We start from the raw sequence: 21,242 nt of genomic DNA, 5'->3' as shown, positions 1-21,242 counted from the left end.
TAACTTCTCCCCCCAACAGCTCTCTGCCGTCAATCGTAGTCACCTGCAAGGGGTTACTTAAAGGGATAGTCTGTATCTGGTGCTCAGCTGCAAACTCCTTACTCATGAAATTACAGGAGCTGCCTGAATCCAAAAGCGCCTTGACCTTTAGTGGGTGTCCGTTTGGCAGTTCTAGTAACACCTCTATCACTAAAGCGGGTCTGGGGGGTTCTGGCATGGGCACTTTCATTGCTCTTTGGCCTGGCTGCTGTGCCCCAACGGTGGCAGCCAGGCGTTGGCTTTTACTTGCTCCTTGCCTTCCTCTTCCTTTCCCCCAACAGCTCCTGCCATCCCTTGCCATTCCTTTCTTTGTGGGCAAACTCTGGCAAAGTGCCCTGGCTGTTGGCAGAGATAACATCTCTTGGCGCTCTTTCCCTCCTTTTTCCGCCCTTCACTGGGATTTGAAACTGCGCGCGCCCGCGCTGTTCCAACTTCCATCGGCTCTGCCGGCGGGAAAGGTGGCTCTGGAATGTCTGGAATGCGGAACTCCCTCCAACGGTCTCCTTTCCCTTCCCGCTTTTCCATAGCCCTCGCCTCCTGGCGCGCTCTTATGGCCAGCGCAGATTTGGTTAACTGGTCCATAGACTCCGCCCTGGGCCCCCGGGAAAGCTCATCTTTGACGGTTGAAGAAAGCCCCTCTTCGAAAAGCATTTGGATGGGCTCCGCCGATAGGTCCCACCCCAATTTGTGAATCAACATGGTAAATTCAGTCCAGTACTCACGGACAGATCTGCTTCCTTGCTGGCAAGCCATTAACTGCCTTCGCACCACCCCCTGCTCAATATCGCTGGAAAACATCAGGTCCATGGCACGAAAAAACTTCCTCGTGTCCTTTAAGATCTCATTATTCGCTGCCATCAGGGGTCTAACCCAATCTTTCGCCCCGGATTCGAGATGGCCAATCACATACGCCACTCGCGATTCCTCATCGGGGAAGTCATCAAACTGCAAGTTTAGAGCGTATTGCATCTCTGTTCTAAAGGCATGATAGTTCCTGGGATCCCCCCCGAATTTCTGCACCAATCCTGGCACCTTTCTGGCGAGCGGGGTGGTTTTCTCCTTTCCCTTTTCTGCATCCTGAGCCCTCCTCTCCTCAAGCCTCGCCGTTTGCAGCGCCAACTGGATCTCCAACGCCCTGTACCTTTCTTCCAGGCTTGGACCTCCTCCAGCTGCTCCTGCTTCCCCGGTTCCGGCTGGATTGCTCATGATGCTTCTCCCTGCACAAGCTGGCTTTCGGAGACTTTCGGATTGCTGTGATGGGACGATGAGCTGCTTGTGCGTAAAATGCAAGTCCCTCAGAGTTTGATCAGGCTTTCAAACCTCTGCCTGTGACGGAGCCCCTCCAGCATGGCTGCGTCAATCACTAGTAGAATCCGAAAGTGGCTGCTTTCGGAAACGTTTCCAACATAAAAGCTCCTTAACGGAAACACGTCGTCTGGCCTCTCGGCGTGACAGTTTCCGTCGAGGTGTGGGTGTCCCTATAGGAGGTCCTGAGACCTCCCCACTGGTTTCGCTTGAAGCGTCTCTGAGCCATCCCTCCGACTCACTTTCCCTTGGAGTTCTTGCTCGCCCTCTACTGGTTCCCTCTTCCGCTGCTACTGCTCTCTCACCCTCAGTGAGCCTTTGCGCCTCCGGCGCTTTAGATGTCAGTTCCCTGACAGTTGCCTAGAGAATCTGGCCTCTTTTGTAATATATGCTTCTAACAATCAAAAAGTTTTAAGCAACTGCAATTAACATGCAATTTTCAAGAATGTGTATTGTGAAAGAAATGTAATGTGAGCAAAATGCATAAAAAGTATGGCTGTGTTTTTTATTTGAAAGGTTGTATGTACATATACAATCATACAGCCAATAGTGGTTTTTTTATCGTGCAAAGTTTGGGAAGCATATTAGTCCTCAAGTCTCACCCAAGAAATTTATGCATGGAGAAATTCCATGCATTAAGTTGTATATACAACTTAAATTGGGAGACAGGATCTCTAATGTCTGAAATTTCCAGCTATAGCCAAGGAATCAAACAATGACCCTTATTTCCCAAACAAATGACTACGAGTCAGTGCTTGAATGCCATGGAGTGGGGAAATTGTGGACCACCAGGTTTTGCAGGACTGCTTCTATCATTGGCCATGCTGTCTTGGGACTACAGGTTTAGTTCCTCTGTCTTAATGTAATCTGAGACAATATGATTACAAAAATTGACCAAATGGTAACTAGCCAGTATGCAAAGGACAGCTTCACTCATGCTATCACCAGCAGCTCCTTATCTCGAGTTGTTTGTGAAACTGCTATAAATTTCAGTGGCTGCATGTTAGCTGCCATGAGATGTGCAGGTATTAGGAAGATCAGATTTTGGAGCTCTACTATACACACAAATGGCTGGAGAGTTAAGAATCACTACAGCTGGGGAGAGACACCTGCCATTCTTCCAAGAGAGCTGAGCAAAGTGGTAGAAGAGGCATGGGAGGCTGCTATCAGAGTAACATGCCAGCCTGTAGCTACTGAATAGGCAGACCACCCAGTATGGGCAATGACATTGCCAGGCATTGCTGGACACTGATACCCAGTTAGCAATTGCACACCTGTACAGTAGCAATCTCCCTGCCTCTGTTATTGTCTCATGGTGTGGGTGTTGGGTCTTCTTCCCCATGCAGGGGCTGATAGGCTATCAATAAACTCCTGGATGAGCCGCTGCATTCAGCTGTGAGTCACTGAACGCCTAGATATATCAAGAAATGTACATGCATGTCTGAATTATTCCCAATGTTTTCCAAGTTCTGTTGACAAGAGCAACTGGGATATTATAGCCAATTAAGTCTCTGGAAGAAGACATTGCCAATCTCATGACACCACCTTTCTCCCCAAACACTCCCTCTTAACAACAGGTCTTGATTTATAGAGAACTTGCTGCAAAGCTTGTTTTTACCAAATTTATAGTAGCCCCAGGGCTCCAAATCTATGCATAAGTGGAGGGGGAGGGGGAGGGGAGAGAGAGATCAAGGAGTGATTATTTTCCCTCCCACACATAAGACTGTGGGGCACATCAGCACATGTTACAGAATGAAGTTTTTGCAAAACAGCACAGCTAGATGTCAGAAGAGCCGAGTTCCCAAAACGATTACAAATGTATTGGCAATAAAACTGCTTCCTCACTTGAGTTTACAAAAGGGCAGATTTGACTATCACTCTTAAAGGATTAGGCAGCTCAGCATTTCAGCATATTAGTATGAAAGTGGCCTTTCTCTCTCTAGAGCACAGGTAGACCTGTAGATAATGTATTATGCAGGCCGTACCACTTATTAGGAGGGTGAGTAGGAGGAGCAAGGCAGTGAGGTGGTTGACACTGTGCAAATGCCACTTTGGCCCCCGTCTTGGTCAAGGGCCTCATGCAGTGGCGTAGCGTGGGGGGTGCAGGGGGGGCCCGGCCGCACCGGGCACAACATCTGGGGGTTAGGGTTAGGGGGCGCAAATCCACAGGTTAGGGGGTGCAAATCCACGGGTTAGGGGGTCAAATTACTTGCCCCGGGTGCTGACAACCCACGCTACGCCACTGGCCTCATGCCACCTATTTTCATGAGGTGGAAAGTTCCCTTTGGCCCCAATGGTATCTTTCCTCCAATGCAAATGTCAAGCAGAGGCCCCAGTCTGGATTGGGACTGCAGCAAAGGATGGGAAGCATCCCTCCCGGTTTCAGTCCCAGTCAGAATTGGATCCCTCTGTGCCTGCTGTTTACTCTGAAAAAATATCCATGCAATTGCTAACTGCATGAACAGTGTTACATCTAGTTTGATTCTGACAATATCTCCTTTAAAATCAAATTCAGCTAATTTTTTTAAAAAATAGAAATCTATTATTTATTTTATTTCATGTATATCCTGCTTTTCTTTCATGGAACTCAAGATGATGTATTAGGACTCCCAGATGATCTTCCATCTGGACAGTGACTAGTCCCAGACCAGATGGTTACAAAAAGTAAAATTATAGAATATTTCATCTTTCAGAACGAATGTGGCTTCTGCAAGCATAGCTGACCAAGGTTATTGTGTGCAAGAGCATGCAGAAGAGTTTTTAAGGAGCTGTAAAGGATTTTTAATAAACATTTTGAAACATGGCTTTGGTATGGGTCAATTGATGTGGACATTTAGGCTATGACTTATGAGTGTGGCAGTAGATTGCAATCACTGTACATTCTCCATCCTCAAATTCAGTTCTAAAATCTGAAGAAACAGTAGGCTGGATACAAACTATTTCGGTTGCACTCCATTTAAATCAATGGGGGTAACTTTTTTAATGGTTGTCAGTGGGACATAAGTACACCTAACTTAGTCTGGATACAACCCAATTAGTTCCTGTCTTACAGCACCACCATCTGTTGCTATTGAATATATTATAACAACTATAGCTGCTTTTTCTTCAGTCTGGTGGGTGGAGAAAGGGTTTTTTTTAAACTTAACAATGCAGAATTTACTGGAAGCTGTGGAGGGAGGGTGTTAAAAAAAACCCTCCACTACATTTCTGAACAATATCACTTGAACAAGTGAATATTTTAAACTTTCAAAACTGCCAAGCTGCATAAAATGCATTAAAATAATATTATTTAAAAATATAAATGAAAACTGAATTAGACAAATATATATATCCACAGCCCGTTAAGTCTTTAAATCAATAATCTAAGGTGGTCTAAGGTGGATTTCCTAAAATGTGATCTGAATAATAGCACAAAGTTTGCTGTTCAGCATGAACTCTGTGAGTAGCTGATTGTACATGTAAAAATGCAATGTTCTGCCCTCTGGTGTTACTCACTAAAAAAGGAACAGTTAAAGTACTCCCCTTCCTTTGCCTCACTTGAGATAGAGTGACATCTTCAGTTGAAGAAATGTAACAACACTGTAAATAATTGCACAGCTGTCAAAATCTATCTAGTAGCCTTCCAGGTTTTCCCACTTCCCATCACTTTGTATAGTTAAAATAAACAGTCCTTGTTATGGACAGGGGAAGAATATGTAGCTTAACATAATGCAGCAGAGTAAAATTAATGGGCAGCAATTTAACAACTATCCAACATCCATAGAACTTTATTCTCATTATGGATAGTGCAATACCTTAAAATGTTACACGAAAAGCTGAAGCATTTACACTTACAGCACAGTCCTATGCTACTCTACTAATTAGTAAACCCCTCTGTGTTTAGTAGGGACAATTTTCAGGGATGTACGTGTACAACTGCAAACTTAAACTGACAGTGTAAACTGTTTTTAGTGAAACAAGGAGGTAAGAATTGTGCTGATTTGAAAAAAGATAAAATGAGGCTTCTTGGGATAAAACAAGAGGCAGTGGCTGTTTATGAATACTTTACAAATCAAAGAATTCAGTGTCCCTAGGTTCAGTGACAGATGCCTCACCAACAAAAAATAGCAATTAACCATATTCACTGTAAGCAGCCACTCTGAAAGAAACACAGCCTGCACACAAACAACATTTTTCTTGATGCTTGGGCTGCATACACATTATACCTTTAAAGTACATTCAAATCAAATTCTGGGCACTGCAATTTGTTATAAGGGTTGCTCGGAATTGTAACTCTGAGGAGTAAACTACATTGCCCAGAATTCTTTGAAGGGAGAAAATATGTTTCGAATGAGCATTAAAAGTACAGTCATGTGGGCAAGTTTTGGAAGAAATACAATACAGTGGTATTTCAGGTTACATACGCTTCAGGTTACATATGCTTCAGGTTACAGACTCTGCTAACCCAGAAATAGTGCTTCAGGTTAAGAACTTGGCTTCAGGATAAGAACAGAAATCGTGCTCTGGCGGCGCAGCAGCAGTAGGAGGCTCCATTAGCTAAAGTGGTGCTTCAGATTAAGAACAGTTTCAGGTTAAGAACGGACCTCCAGAACGAATTAAGTACTTAACCTGAGGTACCACTGCAGAGTATCAATGTGCAGAAGTATGCGCTTTCACTTTTTGCATGTTCTGCCTTAGGGCGAGTTCAAGTTTGACAGTTTTCTCACAAATGCACCTTGAATACTGTTGCATACCACCCCAGTCTCTGAGAGGTGCAGCTTCTCCACAGGGTTCAGGCACTTACCCAGGGTTGGGTTTCCTTTAGAATGAGGAGCAGCAGAAACTGTGGTGTCTTTATGATATATGGTTTATTTACACATATATACAACCTGAGCCTATGATGGAAGGGTTCACCCATAGCCGCAGCCTTGGATTCAAGCAAAAATTGGGCATGGCTCTGACTCTCTGGCTTCCCAGCTTGCTGCTTTGCTTTCAACATATAGCTCACATAACAAGACTCTGGCCTTTCTGTGTGGATGGTGCCATTTGGCTGCATAGAGATCCACACTGTGAAAAGGAGCTCACTATTTGTATATAAGATATAAGATATTTTTCAAAAATAAAAACATTTTTTCCTTTGGTGATATGTGCTCCTTCCTTAGCCCTAAACATATACCTGGGTATTTGAAGGATCAGAGGTGATTTTCCTCTTTCTAGCAAAGCTGGAAGCACAACTTCCTCTCTCCTTCATTCCTGCTGCCTAGTTCTCAGGTTACTGAAGCAGAATCGGAGCTAGTGTTGCTTAGTGCTGAGGGAGAACTTGCTCCCACTGTTCCACAGAAATAATTGTGCGCAACATGAGAGGCCTATTTGCTGACCTGCTCTGGCATCCAGGGGGTTCTGATGTTTGCCTGGTGCCCACCTGGAAAAGTTGCACAGGCTCATTAAGCTTATTCATCATGGGCACCACCAACTGGGCACTTCAGAGCAAGGCCAGAAGATATGGGGACGCAGATGGTTTTCCCATCTATCTGGCCAGTGAAAGGAAAAAATCTGCCCAGATATATTCCAGAAGGATGGTTAGGATGGAAGTATAAATAGATTTTGGCTTTCTGAAGCACATGATGGGGTTCTGAGAGGACAGACCACAGGGGAAAGACACCAGGCTAAAACTGGGAAAACTATATATTTAGAAATTGGCTTGATAAGCTGAGGGTGTAACAGCATTTGGGGCTATGGTGGACATTAACATAAGAACATAGGAAGCTGCTGAGTCACCTGTACTGAGTCACACCATTGGTCTTTCTAGCTTAAAATTGCCTACACTGACTGGCAACAATTTTCCAAGATTTCAGCCATGATTCTCTACCAGCTCCTCCTGAGCTAAAGTTTTGCAAGCAAGCAAGCAAACAAAATAAATGGACATCTAAATGAGATTTGATATGTTTTGCTTATGAAGATGGAGAGAATAATAGCGTTTCTCAAATTGGACAAAGTGTGTTCCAATACATTTTTATACTCTTACAATCTTTAGTCCAGCAACAGCAGCATATTCTTCTGTCTCTGAATAACAGGATAGGGTGCCCTTATCCATTCACCATACAAAAGCTCGTGCTATTCCAATAAATGTGTGATCCTGAGGAGTGTATGAAATAATACTTAATCATAGGAACGGGATTGCTAGATTTTAATATTGGAATGTTTGGTGGTGGGGGGGTGTTTTACACAAAGTTGAGAACTGAAATTTGCATCTACAGATTGGCTATAGTCAGACATTATCATGAGAGGAATGAGCCAATGAGATGAGGAAGGGCCGTAGCTCAGTGGTCAGAGCATCTGCTTTGCATGCAGAAGGTCCCAGGTGTGATCCCCAGGTATCTCCAGGTAGGGTTGGGAGAGACTCCTGCCTGAAACACTGAAGAGCTGCTGCCAGTCAGTACCGAGCTAGATGGATCCAGTGGTCTAAGGCAGCTTCCTTTGTTCCTAACCAAGCCTCTGTCCAGGCTTATACGCTCCTTTTGCCATCTCTTTCTCCAGCGCAGCTGTAAGTCTGGAATGGAAGCTTTCACTTCCAATTTCAATTAACCACAGTTCAGCATGGCACCCTAACTTTAAACTAAGGTTGATCTTAATCATGGCTTGTTGAGAAAAAACTAGCTTGAGACAGGCTTGGCCTAAAATTGCCCCCCCCCTTCCTTTTTTAAACACTTTAGTTAAGATTAGTCAGTTTTGGAGAAGAGGGATGAGGAGCAGTGCATAAGCCATAAGGGAAGCTGGATTCAACCCTGTCATGATAAACAATAGTTTATTGTCATATTCGGAAGCAGCCAAGGGAAGAAAGGAGCTCATGAGGAACTCTTTCTTTGAAGGTGGCCTGTTCCCTTCCACTTGACATGGATACCTAGTGTGGTATGTGTCACACATAGGAGCCCTCCATTCCCATCACTACATACCACAGTTTATCTGAACCCAACCACTGTAAGGTTCACATGGAATTAAGGGACATGGAGGAGAGGGAGAATGGAAAAGCACTGGCTGCATGTGAAAGTAATTACCATAACTGTAAGAACATAAGCTTGCCAAAATGTGAATGAATGACAACTCTATTGACCTCACACTCTTTTAAGGAACACATTTGATATGCAAAGGAAACTGATATGTTAAGGTTAAGAAGGCATTCCCTACATAGCTGTTAGGTCACACATTTTACTTGTGTTTATGCACTGGAAATCAGCAAATCAAAATCATTTTACTGAGTTTAGGAGGCACTTTTACAATACACTTAAATCCTTTAACCCCCCCCCCAAAAAAACCTACTTCCTGCATGGCAGTATTGCACTGACTTCAGGTTATGTGAATTCAAATACTAATGCATGATTAGGTACCCCATTCCTATTGTTTTTAATTTAAGATGTCATGCACCTTGGAGGAGAGCCCGGGTTCTTTGCATCTCTATGGAAAAGTTGGAAATCTGTGCACCCTTAAGTCTTTGGCTGTTTGCAGGAAGGGGATGAGATGCAACTACCAGATGTTGTATAATTAATATATTGTATGGATGATAATCTAAATTACTGCTTCCTGTCATCCATGCTGCATTTAAAAAAAAGGAGGATATGGAGGATCCAGGAAACTACAAACCTTTGATGTCTGTATCAGCTAAATTGGTGGAAAGCACTACTAAAGACAGAATTATTAAGCATAGAAATATAGAATAACAAGCCTTGCTCAGAATGAATTATTTTCCGAGGCCATTCCAATCACAGTGATTTGTGGGGAGGGGTGTTGAAATAAACAAACAGAGATGTTATTCACGTGGGTCATCGTTTTCCTCTGAGTTGGCTGTGGAAGCAGGGTGTAAGTGCTTCCAAACACTATTGAGACAGATAGAATGCAGATCTTGTGGTTGCTAAACACTCCTAGTATATATGTGATTCAAATATATAGGAACAGATTATGAGATTATTTTGCTGGTCCTTAGCAATACATTCCCATTAAGATCAAAATCTGAAGATTTCTTTTTCAAAACCCTTCGTTTTTAAATAGAGATTATCGTGTGGAGATACAGCAGTTGTTAGTCATATATGAGGAACAGAATGGCCATCCCAGGAGATGTTGGGATTGAAATACCAGTCTTACCTGACATGAGGTGTTGGGTTTCCAGCGACTCTGCACTCAAGCAGGACCTTCCTTCCTTCTGCAACTTCTTGACTCCTGAGTTTCTGGGTAAATCGAGGGGGTGAAGGTTGACTGTGTATCTCTTTTGTGACCTGGTACAGGGAAGCATTCTCACTGGCCTTGCAGTCTTCTTTCCTTTGGAGCACAGACTCTCCAGTATGAGTGTCTTCAGGCACCTCATTCGCAGGTGTGATCTCTGGGCATGTTTTGTCAGGGGTTGGATTCCTTATAGAATTAGGCATGGTTGGTTGCTTGTTTTTAGGAGAAAGATACCCACTATCTGGCGAAGAGGAGTTTCCGTCAGGGCTCCTGACTCTTGTCTTGGCTGCTTCACGAAAGATGGAAGAGAGTTCTTCAATTAAAGTAGCCGCTTTGTCACACATCTTATTCTTGAAGGGGACATCACCTGCAGAAATTGGTTTGGATTTGGGGCTCAGCTTTTGCATGCTTGGACCACACCTTTCAGCATTTTTTAGGCTCCGAATGAAGCTGGGTCTTGCAGGCAGCAGGGAAGATATGCTGGATGGTTTCCCAGTAACATTGTGAATGTTGTTTGCTTCCTGAGAATACATGTTCTGGTCTGGGAGAGTTTGAGCTGAAATCAGTAGTGAGTTTGGGCTGGTCACCTGAGTCCTATTGGAAGTGTTTTGACTATCCCCATTGATCTCAATGGAAGAGGCATTATCTAGTGATTTTGGAGAAGTGTTGAAGTAATATGTGAACTCCTGGTTTGCGTTCCCATCCTCCTTTACAGAATTCACAATAGATGTGTGAGCAAGTTCCAGGCTTTTGCTTATTTCTTCGTCACTAAGAAAGGCAGATAGCTCATTGGAAAGTTCCCCATCTGGTATGTCTGATAGGGAATCATAAAAGAGTTCATAAGATGAGGAATCCTCAGATGTGTTTTCATGGTTTCCCACATGTGTGGTCTTCTCTGCAGAATATGCCTCCATCAATAAAGGCGTTGGAACAGCTTGCTCACAGCTTCTGTCCTGCATGCTGGAAGAGAATAAATTCTGTTTTGGTAAGGACGCATACTTTTTGTCACCTAACTACTCTTTTTCATTCACATATTATTAGCTCCAAAACCAGAGAGAAAACTGGAAAATCGCTGAAACCCTTACGGCCCATATGGACCTAGGTGAAATTATAATTTAAAGGTACAATGTATTTGACTACTACAATGCCAGGGTCCCTGTAGTTGTTCTGTGCCGGCATAGGCAAACTTGGCCCTCCAGATGTTTTTGGCCTACAACTCCCATTATCCCTAGCTAACAGGACCAGTGGTCAGGGATGATGGGAATTGTAGTCCCAAAACATCTGGAGGGCCGAGTTTGCCTATGCCTGTTCTATGCAATTGTAACTATGGGTCCTGAATGTTTTGCCCAAAGCTTGGAAATTTCAATGCAGCAAAATAAATAAATAAATAAATAAATAAATAAATAATTCCAAGAAATCAAGTATTTTGTGAACAATGTTCAAAATCTTCTCTAGGAGGAGGCTATTGTGAATCATAACAGCAACTGCACAAAGCCTCCAGAAGGCTGTCCACCGATTTCTCTTTTAGAACATTAAATCCTTTAAAGTAGGGAAAGGGAACTTGGGGCTCTCCATACACTGCTCAACAACAACTCCCATAATTCATGATCCTTGGCTATGTTGGCTGGGACTGATGGGAATTGGAGTCCAACAACACCTGGAGAGCTGTAGGTTGCCCATTCCTGAGTTAACCAAATTTAAATAAATTTACATGTCACAAAAACCTCAATAAAAGTATCTTTTCAGGTACTGAGGAAAGTATGAGATAATTTATAATTAAACAACAATCTACCAGGAACAAATATCGGCCATCTTTAATCTTTTCTTTTGAATTCCCTATCACATTACATCACAACAACTTAAATGTATTTGTTCTTGACTTGCACAGCCATTCATTAAAAAATTTCCTCACTGATTAAAATTGGCCCTATTGATATTCATACCCAAAGGCTGCAATCCTAAAGACACATACAAGGCATTATTCCCTGTAGTGGGTCTTAGAGTAAACATTCATAGAAGAAGAGGAGTTTGGATTTGATATCCCACTTTATCACTACCCAAAGGAGTCTCAAAGTGGCTAACATTTTCCTTTCCCTTCCTCCCCCACAACAAACACTCTGTGAGGTGAGTGGGGCTGCGAGACTTCAGAGAAGTGTGACTAGCCCAAGGTCACCCAGCAGCTGCATGTGGAGGAGTGGAGACGTGAACCCGGTTCCCCAGATTACGAATCTACCGCTCTTAACCACTACACCACACTGGCTCTCAAGGTCTCAAGGCACTCAGGAGGAACAGTAGTAGGCCTGCTGTTGCCACACATCCTACCATTTGTCACATGAGGCAGCTGCCTCAATATACCTAATTGTAGAGTCTCATGCACCTTTCAACAGATTAATCTAGTGGTTAAACCAATTAGCAGGTTGCACTTATAATTCATGGTCATTTTAGTTTAGAAGAAACAGCTCAGGGGGGCATAATAGCAGTTTGTAGAATTTTGAATGGTATGAGGAAAGATCAGAAATTAATTATTATTGTTGTTGTTATCAATTAATGTACCGGTATATACTGTTTCATTACCAAAGTGGCTTCAAAGCTGTTGACAAGTATTAAATCAATTCTAACATATATTTTAAGCAGAGATTGGATGAGCATCTGTCATGTATGATTTACTTGAGATTTCTGTATTTGCAGGGAGTTGGATTAGATGACCTTTAGGGTCCCTTGCAACTCTACAATTCTCTGTTTCTATCTATAAACACATAAAATACACCAATAATACATTTTTTCCACTTCTCAAGGACTAGAAAAAGAGAGAAAAGCTATGTTCGACACACATTGTTATATATTTTAGAAGTATATTAAAAGCATTCAGGGCTTTGCAAAGGAAAAGGAAGAATTTTGTCTGGAAATGTGGGTAGACCAAAAGCTAAATGAATGCATAACGGCATTTCTGTTTGAAGGCAGGTGTTTAGATCTAAAATAACAGCCAGCCTAGTGACGAACCAAGCTGGTTTAGCAAGACAGCACTTATTCTTCCACTTCGTTTTTCAAAGCTGCGTATCACCATATGCCATACCACTTTTCTTCTGTAAGAGATGTATGACCTGGCTGACAGTCATGAGATGAAATCGGATGTATTTTACATTGACTTGTGTAAGCTCCTGTTACATTTAGCAGCTCCTCTGGGGCTTATCTTGCATGAAACTGTTAACTGATTGGCAGAGTGCTTGAATCCTTGGACTAGCCTGGGCATCTCTTAATATCTCTTCTCTTTCTCAGTGCCATATCACTGTGTAACCAAGCAGAAAAGAAAACTATTAGGAAGCTGAGCTCTTTGCCATGTGATTTTAGCACCTGAATCTCTCAGGCAATGAATCTGCATTTTTATTCTGGGCTCTCTGCTTCCCTTTTAATTCAATTTCTGTAACAAACTACATGCAACCATGAGTTACCCAAAAATAAGGTTACCAGATATTTTTCAATGAATCCAGGGACACTTTTCAACTTCAATTGATTTTGTATGGGGACTGATTTGTAAATCTGGAGACTGTCCCCAGGAAGTGGGGACGTCTGGTAACCTTAAAAAGCTTTAAATCTGAACACAGTTGTCCGAACCACAGTTTAAGAACTTTGGAAAAGAATGTGAGAGATTAAACATACATTTCCAATTTAATACAGAGCCCATGAGGGAGGATGAATACCGACAGAGTTTCAACACATGCAAGGGCTTCCCCATTTATTTTGAATGGGTATGAGCATTATGTATCGCTTTGTGGACACTCACCTGCCCCTGATACTGAAGAAGTGAATGTGGAAGCCTTCATGGATGGGAGCTAACTCATCAGTGTGCACACTGATGTCTGACTAGAACAGGCTACCTCAAACTCGGCCCTCCAGATGTTTTGGGACTACAAGTCCCATCATCCCTGACCACTGGTCCTGCTAGCTAGGGATCATGGGAGTTGTAGGCCAAAAACATCTGGAGGGCCGAGTTTGAGGAAGCCTGGACTAGAACTTATCCTAACCTGTTGCCCATGAGCTATTTGACAGTGGAATAGACTACTTTAGAAGGTGGTGGCTGCTCCTTCATTTGAGGCTTTTAAGCAGAGGTTGGATGGCCATCTGTCAGGGATTCTTAAGCTGTGATTCCTGCATTGCAGAGGTTTGGACTAGACAACCCTTCCAACTCTTTAACTCTATATTTTATGACCTGCAAGTGGGTCACAAACCTTAAGCAAATGGGTTGCAGGCTTTATAAGTAAACCAAAACAATATTTTTGCTTTTAATCCTTAACTGGTATGATGAATACCTCTTACAGCTTGTGGTATATTATAATGCTTGTACAGTGGTACCTCGGGTTACATATGCTTCAGGTTACAGACTCCGCTAACCCAGAAATAGTACCTCGGGTTAAGAACTTTGCTTCAGGATGAGAAGAGAAATCATGCTCCGGCAGTGCGGCGGCAGCAGGAGGCCCCGTTAGCTAAAGTGGTGCTTCAGGTTCAGAACAGTTTCAGGTTAGGAACGGACCTCCAGAACAAATTAACCCGAGAAAAAAGTCAAATATCTGGGGGTGAACCTAACATCTAAGAATGTGAATTTATTTAAAGATAATTATGAAAAATGTTGGTCAGAAGTAAAGAAGGATCTAGATATATGGTCTAGGCTGAGACTTTCCTTGTTAGGCCGAATTGCTGTTATCAAGATGAATATATTGCCGAGAATGTTGTTTTTGTTTCAGACGTTGCAGATTCTGGACAAGATGGACTGTTTCAAAAAGTGGCAGAAAGATATATCTAAATTTGTCTGGCAGGGCAAAAAGCCCAGAATAAAATTTAAGATTTTAACTGACGCAAAAGATAGAGGGGGCTTTGCCCTGCCGGACTTAAGACTCTACTATGAATCAGCAGCATTCTGCTGGTTGAAGCAATGGCTACTTCTTGAGGATACAGACATTTTGGATCTGGAAGGGTACGACAATAATTTTGGCTGGCACGCATATTTATGGTATGACAAGGCAAAGGTATATAAAGGTTTTAAAAACCATATTGTTAGGAAAGCATTGTATAACGTTTGGAACCGATATAAAGATTTGCTGGAAAGTAAAACCTCCAGGTGGTTGTCACCAATGGAAGCTAAGGCAGTGAAAAAACTTAATATGGACTCTAATTGGCCAAAATATTGTGAAATTTTAGAACAAGATGGTGAAAAGTTAAAACTTCAAAGTTATGAGAAGCTAAAGCATAAAGTTCGAGATTGGCTACATTACCGTCAGATAAATGAGACATTTAAGCAAGACAGGAAACTAGGTTTTCAGAAGGAGAGGTCAAAGTTAGAAACAGAATTGTTGAACCCAATACTATAATCTGTCCAGAATGTATAATTTGCTGCTGAAATGGAACACACAGGATGAAACGGTGAAATCAGCTATGATTAAATGGGCACAGGACATCGGTCATGATATTATGTTCGCTGACTGGGAACAGTTATGGACCACCGGTATTAAGTTTACGGCATGTAGTGCCTTGAAAGAGAACATAATGAAAATGATCTACAGGTGGTACATGACCCCAGTCAAGCTTGCAAAGATCTATCATTTGCCCAATAATAATTGCTGGAAATGTAAGGAATCTGAAGGAACTTTCTATCACCTTTGGTGGACCTGCCCAAAGATTAAGGCCTACTGGGAAATGATCTATAATGAAATTAAGAAAGTCCTAAAGTGGACATTTGCAAAGAAACCGGAGGCTTTTCTCTTGGGCATGGTCGGCCAATTGGTACCAAAGAAGGATAGGACATTCTTTATGTATGCAACTACAGCAGCAAGAATCCTGTTGGCAAAGTATTGGAAGATGCAAGAACTACCTACTCTGGAAGAATGGCAGACGAAGGTGACTGAATTTATGGGACTGGCAGAGATGACTGGCAGAATCCGCGACCAGAGGAAAGAGACAGTGGAGGAGGATTGGGGAAAATTTAAAGTATATCTTAAAAATTGTTGTAAAATTGTGGACTGATAAGATGTTAAGGGGTAAGAAACAGAGAACTACAGCTGTAAATGATAATGTTAAGAAAATCTAAAGAGAGTTAATTAGAATTGATTGAAGGGTTGCTAAAAAATGGTAAAATAAGGATGCAGTGAAAGGGAGGTATGGGGAAGTCAAATTTTATTTGTATGTATTTGTCTTTTGAGGTGTGTTTGTTTTTTTGTTTTGTTTTGTTTGTTGTCTGTTTTGAAAATCATTAAAAATTATTATAAAAAAAACAAAACAGAACAAATTAACCCGAGGTACCACTGTAGCTAAACAACAGAAAGGCTTGAGACTTTTACCACTTGGGAAAAGCTGTCTGATAGCTGGAAGCAAATCTGGTGACATCTTGCCACACAACAGAGCCTGCACAACAGAGGTGAGCTGTAATAGCCACTCAAAACAGCTTACTACTACTACTACTACTACTACTACTACTACTACTAATATATTTATTGTCATTGCCCCCTCTCGGGGACAACGAAATTACTAGATGAGCACCTTGTGTCATACTGTTGATGGATCTCCTGCCAGGATAAGTTAATAGTTAAGCTAGGGTGATATGCTTAGTTAAAATAAGAAATAATATATTTACCTTCTGTTTCAGTAATTCTTTCATACTATATCTGACAAATATCAATCCCCGCTTTGATCTACTTGTTGACAAAATGTAAGCCGAGGTATCTACTGACACTTGACAAAATAGACTTTATTATGAATAAAACTATTTAAAATATTCATTAATATGGCTTTTGCAACCATATGTTTTTAGAATAATTTAGTTTAGTTTAGGAAGCAATATTCTGTAGGCAGATGCACACCATTCTGCATACAAAACGGTGAATAACATGGTAAATACTAAAAACATTTCAACAAATTCCACATTAATATGCGTGTTTGTTCATTTTTTTATTGGATGCCTCAAACAATTGTTATATAATAGGCAATCTTGCAGTTAAAATGGCTGCCAAAGACCTAAGGCCCAATAAAATAACTTGTCACCGTACCAAAAAGGTTGGGAACCATTGGTCCAGGGGATCAGCTGTCAAGGCTTCTGGATAAGTGCCAGAAAATCAGGGCTAAACTTGGAAATTATATGTTTCATATGCTTATTAAGGAAATGATCCAGCCAAAGGCAAGTCCTTTGAAGTCCCATAGATTTCAGTGGAATATATTTTAGCCCTTGTCATGTGGCATATGCCTGACGTGGCTGCCATGCAATTAAAGGAAAGTTGCCCCAGACCACTGGCCCCATCCCTGATATTGTGAATAGCCCTGCCTTCTAACATCCATGTATTAAACACTCATGTCTGTACTCTGAAGAGGGAAACCTGCTTACATAGATCTCCGTGCACATATCTGATAGTGAGGCTTCCTCTGTTCAAATGTCCACACTCAATGTGTTGGCATTGTAGGAGTGAGTTTAACTTAACTGTATGGAGCCCAGCTCACCTGTAACTCTGTAATTAAGATCAATGGGATACATGAGCAGTTAACTTTGGTGGAAGAAGAAGAGGAGGAGGAGTTTGGATTTGATAACCCGATTTATCACTACCCGAAGGAGTCTCAAAGCGGCTAACATTCTCATTTCCCTTCCTCCTCCACAACAAACACTCTGTGAGGTGAGTGAGGCTGAGAGACTTCAGAGAAGTGTGACTGGCCCAAGGTCACCCAGCAGCTGCATGTGGAGGAGCAGAGACGCAAACCCGGTTCACCAGATTAGATCTACCGCTCTTAACCACTACACCACACTGGCTAGATCATGCCCAAAGCTTTTATTTTAAATGTTTTTAATTCTCCTCTATTTTTTTAATAAGAAACACCCCCCCCCCAATTTTAAATAAGAAATATATACCATGTATAACTTTTAATAAATGTGCATAATTTTTCAAATTTTTATTAAATATGATGCTTGTCATCCTTCTGGCATTAGTTTTTCCATCATAGTGGCAAGTGAGCAAGATCTTTGCAAGGCCCCAGTGCATGCAAGCAGTGACAGCTCCCATTCCATTCAACAGTGAAGAATGTTCTTTGTGGGCACAGAAAAGTGAACGCAATGGGGCAAATTCCTTGTGGGACAATGCATTCAACAATGGGGAAGTTAGGGGTGCTCCAGACCCACTGGAATTGGTTTATGTCCATTTTGCAATCTACTGCAAAAATGTGTCTTACCCATTCATTCTCAGATAGTCCATACACAAAGAAAGGATAAAAATTCACATCCAGAACAGCCAGCTAATCTGATCGCAAGTGCCTAAAATAGATACCTAAGCAAATATGTTGGCACCTGGCAATGTAACTAGATTACTAGAAGGTGCAACATTTCTTCGTTTGTGAACAAAATGCCAAGTTCCCTACAGGGCACCACAATTATTTGGCTCTTCTGAACTTTTGTCCATTTATTTTGATTGCCTGTAAAAAGGCTTCACATCTCTAACAGTGAGCCTTCAAGTCTGCGTGCTTTGAATAAAGGTTTGCCAACCTACCCAATTTATTTCGGTGAGATTAAGCGCTTCATTCAATGCTGCATCATGGCCAGAATGTATAGCTCTGCAATGTTATCCAGGAAATCCACTTTTCCTTTGCCAGGACTCTGCTTCTTTAAGTCATATCTATTCTAGTTAAAATAACACTTGAACCCTATCAAATAGCATACATGATCATAATTAGAACTAGGCTATGAGCTATTTCTAGACTCTTCTGATTAGACAGCAGCATATTTATAAATGCTTTCCTCATCTCTCTAATGAGCTTATTGGTGATGGTAAAACAATGTACTGTACAGTTTGGAAAAAAAGATGAAAAGTACATGTAGCTAGCCTGTTATTTCATGCATTTCTTGATTTTTTAAAACAATTTTCTCAGGCCTAAATGTGATATTCTACAAACAGCAATAGAAAAAAATCACAGAAACTTTACACCATCAGTTATAAATATGCTTATTTAAACATTATAAGTTATTGTTTGAAAGGCACTGATAATTCATATAATGAATATAAATTAGAATATGTTTAGCCCTGTTAAAAATAATGTTCACGATCTGATTTTCTAGTGCAATCAGGAAATGCACAGGACAAAAACACAGGCAATTAATTATGTCTATAATTACCGGTAGTTTCTTTAAAAATTAAAATCAAATGCTTTCAAAAACATTATGCAACCAGAAAGCTTGGCAACAGTCAATGAAATCTCTTTATATGTAGCGAATGAAATATAACATTCATACATGGACAAAATTAAGCAGAATTTAATAAAGAATCCAAAAGGATCTTACAAACCTTAAGTCAGTGTGAAGAATTTCATATAGAATAAATTTCAAGCATGGAAGCTCTTCCTCCTTTTGTCTAAGAAAGCTGGAAGTTGCTTTAGCTATTCATTCAGGATTGCTTGGTCCACAGTATCGAGGTGACTGTGGCCTCTGAGTTACATCTGTCTTCTCTGACTATGTAATTCCTACCCACTCATCTATATTTGGTAACTGAACTCATGTTTCAGCAGGACAGCCACTATCTGGAATTCCAGCAGAACGAACATTGGGCAAGATGAACGAGCAACGTCTGTGTGTGCTTCATACTTATATATCCAAGGAGTTGTTGGAGATTACAAAAAGCAGTCTAGTATTGTTCTTTATACCAATGCTGGAAGTTTTCCCCCATAACTTTGTAACAGCTAGCCTGAAGAATTCTGTAGGGGTTGACTGATACAAAATAAATTTCCATAGAAAAGTTTTCTGCTTTACTTCAAAGCATGCTTTTGGTAACTAGGTGTAAATTAGTCCAATACTTTTTTGCTATCAGATTGTCCTGTTGCAATGCTTACACACACAGTATTCAGATAGGTCATGGGTAGGCAAACTAAGGCCCGGGGGCTGGATCCGACCCAATCACCTTCTAAATCCAGCCCACAGACAGTCCAGGAATCAGCGTGTTTTTACGTGAGTAGAATGTGTGCTTTTATTTAAAATGCATCTCTGGGTTATTTGTGGGGCATAGGAATTCGTTCAATTTTCTTCTTCAATATATAGTCGAGCCCCCCACAAGGTCTGAGGGACAGTGGACCAGCCCCCTGCTGAAAACGTTTGCTGACCCCTGAGATAGGTGCTTAGGAATGAATGATGCTTATTTTTCTTAGTTTGTCAGCAAAATGATTTTTAACCTTTTTTGGGGGGAAATGATGCAATGTGTGCTGGCTGTGCTACCACATTTGCATTTTACATTCTAGCAGCAGTCTTCAAACTTTTCTTGGGGGTAGGGGAAGTGGAAATGAATATTAATTTATACCACTTAGTGCAAACATCATTGTCAAAACCAAAGCCTATGAAAACTGAGGCTGCTGAAGAGGACAGAGACCTGGAAGACCTGCTCCCTGCCTTGCACCTGGCCTGGGTGCTAACTGCAGCTACAAAAGCTGAGACTGCTAAACAGACTCTTGAGCTGGGGTATTATTTAGGCACTTTTGCTGGGGGACGTTGTTGCTGCTTTTGATATTATTATTTTTTGCATCTACATTTTAGATCTTATTAAGATTTATGTTGAAATTGTTTAATTTGCTTGTGTGTTTTTTAATGTTTTATGTATTGTTTATGACCACTTTTGTTATGTTTGTAATTATGTATTTCTTCATGTCAGCTGCATTGAGCATGGTTTTAACTATGGAAAGGTGGAATACAAAGAAAATTACATATGTATGTACAGGTGGAGACCATTTTGTATGGGGGTTTTGTTTCTGATTCTCGTGCGCATCTGTGCAGCGTGCATAATCTTGCTCCACTCTGTTCTGCCCTGCCACATTTCTGGGCCACTTCCAGATCATGTGTAAAATGGCTGCTGCCTATATATTACCAAAAACATGCCCCCTAGCCCATGCATCTGAGAAAGGTTGCTTTAACTGGTAAAATTGTGAGGTGGGGATTAATAGATGACACCAGTGCTAAGCCAGGGTCTTGTACTTCCCGTTTTATAAATACTTTGTTTTGTTTGGTTGTTTAGTCGTGTCCGACTCTTTGTGACCCCATGGACAAGAGCATGCCAGTCTCTCCTGTCTCCACTGCCTCCCACAGCTTGGTCAAACTCATGTTAGTAGCTTTGAGAACACTGTCCAACCATCTCATCCTCTGTCATCCCCTTCTCCTTGTGCCCTCAATCTTTCCCAGCATCAGGGTCTTTTCCAGGGAGTCTTCTCTTCTCATGAGCTGGCCAAAGTATTGGAGCTGAAGCTTCAGGATCTGTCCTTCCAGTGAGCACTGAGGGCTGATTTCCTTCAGAATGGATAGGTTTGATTTTCTTGCAGTCCATGGGACTCTCAAGAGTCTCCTCCAGTACCATAATTCAAAAGCATCAATTCTTTGGCAATCACCCTTCTTTATGGTCCAGCTCTCACTTCCATACATCACTACTGGGAAAACTATAGCTTTAACTATATGGAGCTTTTTCAGTAAGGTGGTATCTCTGCTTTTTAAGATGCTGTCTAGGTTTGTCATCACTTTTCTCCCAAGAAGCAGGTATCTTTTAATTTTGTGACTGCTGTCACCATCTGCAGTGTTCATGGAACCCAAGAAAGTAAAATCTCTCACTTTCTCCATTTCTTCCCCTTCTATTTGCCAGGAGGTGATGGGACCAGTGGCCATGATCTTAGCTTTTTTGATGTTGAGCTTCAGACCATATTTTGCACTCTCCTCT

General features: G+C 41.5%; 1 protein-coding gene across 3 annotated transcripts in view; it reads right to left on the bottom strand.

Moving 5' to 3' along the window:
- The window catches only part of PALLD (palladin, cytoskeletal associated protein), a 231,866-nt gene that overhangs the window by 202,442 nt on the left and 8,182 nt on the right, over positions 1-21,242 (bottom strand). For 2 of the 3 annotated variants that reach the window (XM_081925898.1, XM_081925899.1), the window contains exon 2: positions 9,460-10,497. In XM_081925898.1, the coding sequence (XP_081782024.1) occupies positions 9,460-10,497 (1,038 nt within the window). Of the gene's footprint in view, positions 1-9,459; positions 10,498-18,842; positions 18,965-21,242 lie in introns of those variants that run through there. The other variant, XM_081925900.1, reaches the window with a different exon arrangement.

This window comes from Podarcis melisellensis (assembly GCF_964234715.1).
Source record: "Podarcis melisellensis genome assembly, chromosome: 9".
Lineage (NCBI taxonomy): Eukaryota > Metazoa > Chordata > Lepidosauria > Squamata > Lacertidae > Podarcis > Podarcis melisellensis.
This window is presented reverse-complemented; position numbering and strand designations above follow the sequence as displayed.